This window comes from Oncorhynchus mykiss, chromosome 21 (assembly GCF_013265735.2).
Source record: "Oncorhynchus mykiss isolate Arlee chromosome 21, USDA_OmykA_1.1, whole genome shotgun sequence".
NCBI lineage: Eukaryota > Metazoa > Chordata > Actinopteri > Salmoniformes > Salmonidae > Oncorhynchus > Oncorhynchus mykiss.
The window spans coordinates 25,016,108-25,021,107 of NC_048585.1; the positions used below are offsets into that span (position 1 = coordinate 25,016,108).

At 49.3% G+C, this 5,000-nt stretch overlaps 1 protein-coding gene across 28 annotated transcripts in view; it reads right to left on the minus strand.

Annotated features, from left to right (window-relative positions):
- Window positions 1-5,000, minus strand: part of LOC110501039 (CUGBP Elav-like family member 2) — a 227,764-nt gene that overhangs the window by 140,594 nt on the left and 82,170 nt on the right. For 27 of the 28 annotated variants that reach the window (XM_036957410.1, XM_036957413.1, XM_036957408.1 and 24 more), the window contains exon 1: window positions 4,854-5,000. This exon is cut by the window's right edge. The exons of the other annotated variant lie outside the window; for it this stretch is intronic. In XM_036957410.1, coding sequence (XP_036813305.1) covers window positions 4,854-4,975 — 122 coding nt within the window. In that variant the 5' untranslated portion in view covers window positions 4,976-5,000. The remainder of the gene's footprint in view (window positions 1-4,853) is intronic. 28 annotated transcript variants of the gene reach the window in all.

Genomic DNA, 5,000 nt, shown 5'->3' on the forward strand with positions numbered 1-5,000 from the left:
CAGTCAGCATGGAGCAGCCAGAGCTACCAGTCATCATGGAGCAGCCAGAGCAGTCTGCCAGCATGGAGCAGCCAGAGCTGTCAGTCAGCATGGAGCAGCCAGAGCAGCCAGTCTGTGTCGACCAGTCTCTTCCAGATCTGCCAGTCGTCCAGACTCTTCCAGATCTGCCAGTCGTCCAGACTCTTCCAGATCTGCCAGTCGACCAGACTCTTCCAGATCTGCCAGTCGACCAGACTCTTCCAGATCTGCCAGTCGTCCAGACTCTTCCAGATCTGCCCGTCGTCCAGACTCTTCCAGATATGCCAGTCGTCCAGACTCTTCCAGATCTGCCAGTCGTCCAGACTCTTCCAGATCTGCCAGTCGTCCAGACTCTTCCAGATCTGCCAGTCGTCCAGACTCTTCCAGATCTGCCAGTCGTCCAGACTCTTCCAGATCTGCCAGTCGACCAGACTCTTCCAGATCTGCCAGTCGACCAGACTCTTCCAGATCTGCCAGTCGACCAGACTCTTCCAGATCTGCCAGTCGGCCAGATTCTCCCAGATCTGCCAGTCGTCCAGATTCTCCTGGATCCGCCAGTCAGCCAGGATCTTCCAGAACCGCCAGCCAGCCAGGATCTGCCGGATCCAACCACCTGCCTGAGCTTCCTCTCAGTGCTGAGCTTCTTCTCAGTGCTGAGCTTCCTCTCAGGGCTGAGCTACCCATCTGTCCCGAGTTACCTCTGTCCCGAGCTGTCCCTCTGTCCCATGTTATCATTGTGGTGGGTAACCTATTTAGGGACATTTAGGAGGGGGATTAAAACTGTCATGGAGTGGGGTCCACGTCCAGCGCCAGAGCCGCCACCGCGGACAGATGCCCACCCAGACCCTCCCCTATAGGTTCAGGTTTTGCGGCCGGAGTCCGCACCTTGGGGGGGGGGTACTGTCACGCCCTGACCATAGTTTACTTTGTATTTTCTATGTTTTGATTGGTCAGGGTGTGATCTGAGTGGGCATTCTATGTTTCATGTCTTGTTTGTCTATTTCTATGTTCAGCCTGATATGGTTCTCAGTCAGAGGCAGGTGTTCGTCATTGTCTCTGATTGGGAACCATATTTAGGTAGCCTGGGTTTCACTGTGTGTTTGTGGGTGATTGTTCCTGTCTATGTGTTTTTTCACCAGATAGGCTGTTTTAGGTTTTCGTTACGTTCATCACATTCTTTATTTTGTAGTGTTTGCATTGATTCGTGTTTTACGTTTGTTCATTAAAACATGGATCGAAATCTACACGCTGCATTTTGGTCCGACTCTCCTTCTCATCAAGAAAACCGTTACAGCCTCGGTCTGCCTCGTGGGTCTGTTGGTCTGGTCTACGCGCCTTTAAACTGAACTGGGAGACAGAGACAGAAGAGAAGACTGTCTAACTTGACCCTGTCCCCTTACTGCACTTCCTCAGCTGTCTGGACTGTCTGGACAGCATCACACCAGAAAACACTGTGCATTGTTGAGCTCAAATGGACGGAGTCACAATAAACTGTTCAAAACAACAATACAGCATGGAACTTGACTGTAAAGGCTGAGCTGGCCGTGGCTGGTCCTTGCCATGCTATACTGCTGTGTGTTTGGCTAGCCAGCCTGTCCTGTGTTGTGTTAGCCATAGACAAGTAGACCCATGTTGCCAGTAATCTGGGATAACTATGGACCCTTAGTGTCTCTGTTATATTATTACTAAAGGTGATCCATAGACGGGTGGCTGTTTTGGGAAGAAAACATGTCCGTGTTAAACATCACTAGGAGGGGTGTGAGTGATGTAAAACACTGTCGGTACACACCTCTCCCCACAAACACCCACATAGGTACACATTCAGTAGTACGGTGCCCTGTATGGGTGTAGGAGGATAGAGGCTGTCCAAAACACTGACCAGTCCAGCTGTAGTGCAACAGAGCGCGCTCCGGCTGTAATTGGCCATCGCCACGGTGACAGAGAGGAGTTAAAATAAAGCCGGCTGGCTGTGGGCCTCCATTCATTACACATCCCTCTCTCCTTCCCTCCATCTCCATCCAATCTGTGCTGCCCTCTCCCTCTCACACTCTCCCCCTCCCCTAACCACCTAACCACCTTCTCCCTGCACCCCTCCCTCTATCCCCCCCCCCCCCCCCCTGTTATTTTCCTCATTAAAGTGAGACCCAGGCAGTAGCGGTCACTGCCTCTCATTTATTTTCATTTGAAACTGGTGCAGCTCCACTGATCCTCTGGGGCTGAGCAGAGAGAGAGCAGGATGGTGTCATTCTGATAACAACCACCCAGCACACACACACACACACACACACACACAGGTGTGCATGCACGCACACACACAAAGCTCATAGCCACAGCTCATTCACTCCCTTTCTCTCACACTTGCACTCTTACCCTCTCGTTGGCGTGTGTGTGTGTGTGTGTGTGTGTGTGTGTGTGTGTGTGTGTGTGTGTGTGTGTGTGTGTGTGTGTGTGTGTGCGTGTGTTGATACTGGGTGTTACTTCCAGATGGGGAATCTCTTATTAAGCATAATCGTATTAGACTGAGGGAACTAATGACTACTGATGAACTAAGGACTATTGATCCAGAGAAGAGAGAGGGGCTGTATACAAAGCAGGACTGCGCTAGGGGACCGACCAAGGGGTAGGTGTGTGTGTGTGTGTGTGTCTGTGTGCATAGCATACACACACACATGTACCCATACATTTATAACCACCATGTACTAATTTACCCAGCCTGACTCTCCTTATTTAAAAGGTGGGCCGGCGATTAAATAGGGCGTAATGATTCTGACGTGCTCTTTTCACTTTGCTGTAGCGGGTGGTTGGGCAGATTCATGAGGGCCCGGGGACTATTTTAGAGCCCATTGCCTCCACCTTCTCTGTTTCCTGGATAATGAGAGGGAGAGGTGCCATAACTGTGTTCTCTAAACCAACAGGAAGGGCCCTAAAATGAAACTTCTAGGAGAGAGAGAGATTAAATGTGGAGGAGACAGAGAGAGATTAAATGTGGAGGAGACATAGAGAGAGATTAAATGTGGAGGAGACAGAGAGAGAGATTAAATGTGGAGGAGACAGAGAGAGAGATTAAATGTGGAGGAGACAGAGAGAGAGATTAAATGTGGAGACAGAGAGAGATTGCATGTGGAGGAGACAGAGAGAGAGATTAAATGTGGAGACAGAGAGAGATTAAATGTGGAGGAGACATAGAGAGAGATTAAATGTGGAGGAGAGATTAAATGTGGAGGAGACAGAGAGAGAGATTAAATGTGGAGGAGACAGAGAGAGATATTAAATGTGGAGGAGACAGAGAGAGAGATTAAATGTGGAGGAGAGAGAGATTAAACGTGGAGGAGAGAGATTAAACGTGGAGGAGAGAGAAGGATTAAATGTTGAGGAGACAGAGAGAGAGATTAAATGTGGAGGAGACAGAGAGAGAGATTAAAGGTGGAGGAGACAGAAAGAGAGATTAAATGTGAAGGAGACAGAGAGAGATTAAATGTGGAGGAGACAGAAAGAGAGATTACATGTGGAGAAGACAGAAAGAGAGATTATATGTGGAGGAGACAGAGAGAGAGATTAAACGTGGAGGAGAGAGAGATTAAACGTGGAGGAGAGAGAGATTAAATGTGGAGGAGAGAGAGATAGAGATTACATGCGGAGGAGAGAGATTAAATGAGGAGAGAGAGATATTAAATATGGAGGAGAGAGAGAGATAGAGATTACATGCGGAGGAGAGAGATTAAATGAGGAGAGAGAGATATTAAATATGGAGGAGAGAGAGAGATAGAGATTACATGCGGAGGAGAGCGAGATTAAATAAAGAGAGAGAGATATTAAATATGGAGGAGAGAGAGAGACAGAGAGAGATAGAGAGAGAGATAGAGAACGGCAGACTGAAGTGGCTGGCTGGCAGACTTATTGTTTGTCTGTGTCTGTCTCGTTGGAGCTGGATGTTTCTGTGCCCGCCCCATTGTCCCCCGTCTTCCTCACCTCCCTCCTCTTCTCCCTCACTCTCTCTCTGACTGAGATCCAAATAAACAAAGCAGACATCTTTCAACAACCCCCCAAAAATCCCGGAAACATGGGAGAGAGGGACAAGAGAGATGGAAAAAGAGAGATACAGAGAAGGAGAGGTTGGAGATTCTGTTGATCAAACATGAAAAGGTTTTTATCTGTTTTTGATAAATTTGACGGCGGAACAAAACAGGCACATTTTTCACCCAAAATCCAAATATGGAGTCTAGTCTACCCTCGTTCTCTCAATTCTCCTGCTTTCCACCCTGCCCGCCCCATCCTCCTCTCCTCTCCCCCTTCCCTCTCTCCTCTCCCCCTTCCCTCTCTCCTCTCCCCCTTCCTCCTCTCCTCTCCCCCTTCCTCCTCTCCTCTCTGGATTACAGCGAGTAGTGTAAACACACACTCCCGATCCACATCCCCTGGCCAGCCTCCACCCCCTAGAGATGGATGAAGCCCCTCACACCATCCCTACCACCCCTCCTCTACCCCTCCGCTACCCCTCCATGACTCACATACAGAGAGAGGAGGCATGAAAAAGGAGGATGGGTTGGGGAGGAAAAGAGAGCAAGGGAGGTACAAGCTTTGGATTTTACACTTGAACAAATGAACAGTCGCAGGACGGAAAGGAGGGACACCTAAACAGAACAACAAGCGAGAGCGAGAGGCAGAGAGAGAGAGGAGCAGACACTGACAGACATTGCAGTGAGATATGACATAAATACAGACTGAACCAGAACACAAAACACACACTAAAACAGGAGATCACATGAGAGAGGGTCTAGGTAAGGTTTGGACAAAAAATATATATATATATGTGTGTGTATGTGTGTGTGTGTGTGTACCTCAGCAGCAGCTCGTCGGCCCTCGTGGATCCGGCGGTGGGGTGGGGTGCAGAGGGGGGGCAGCATATGCCGTCGACACACACACTCTGCACAAAGCCCAGCTCGGACGAGAGCTCCAACATCTCTGCTCTGCTCCCAACCGCTGGG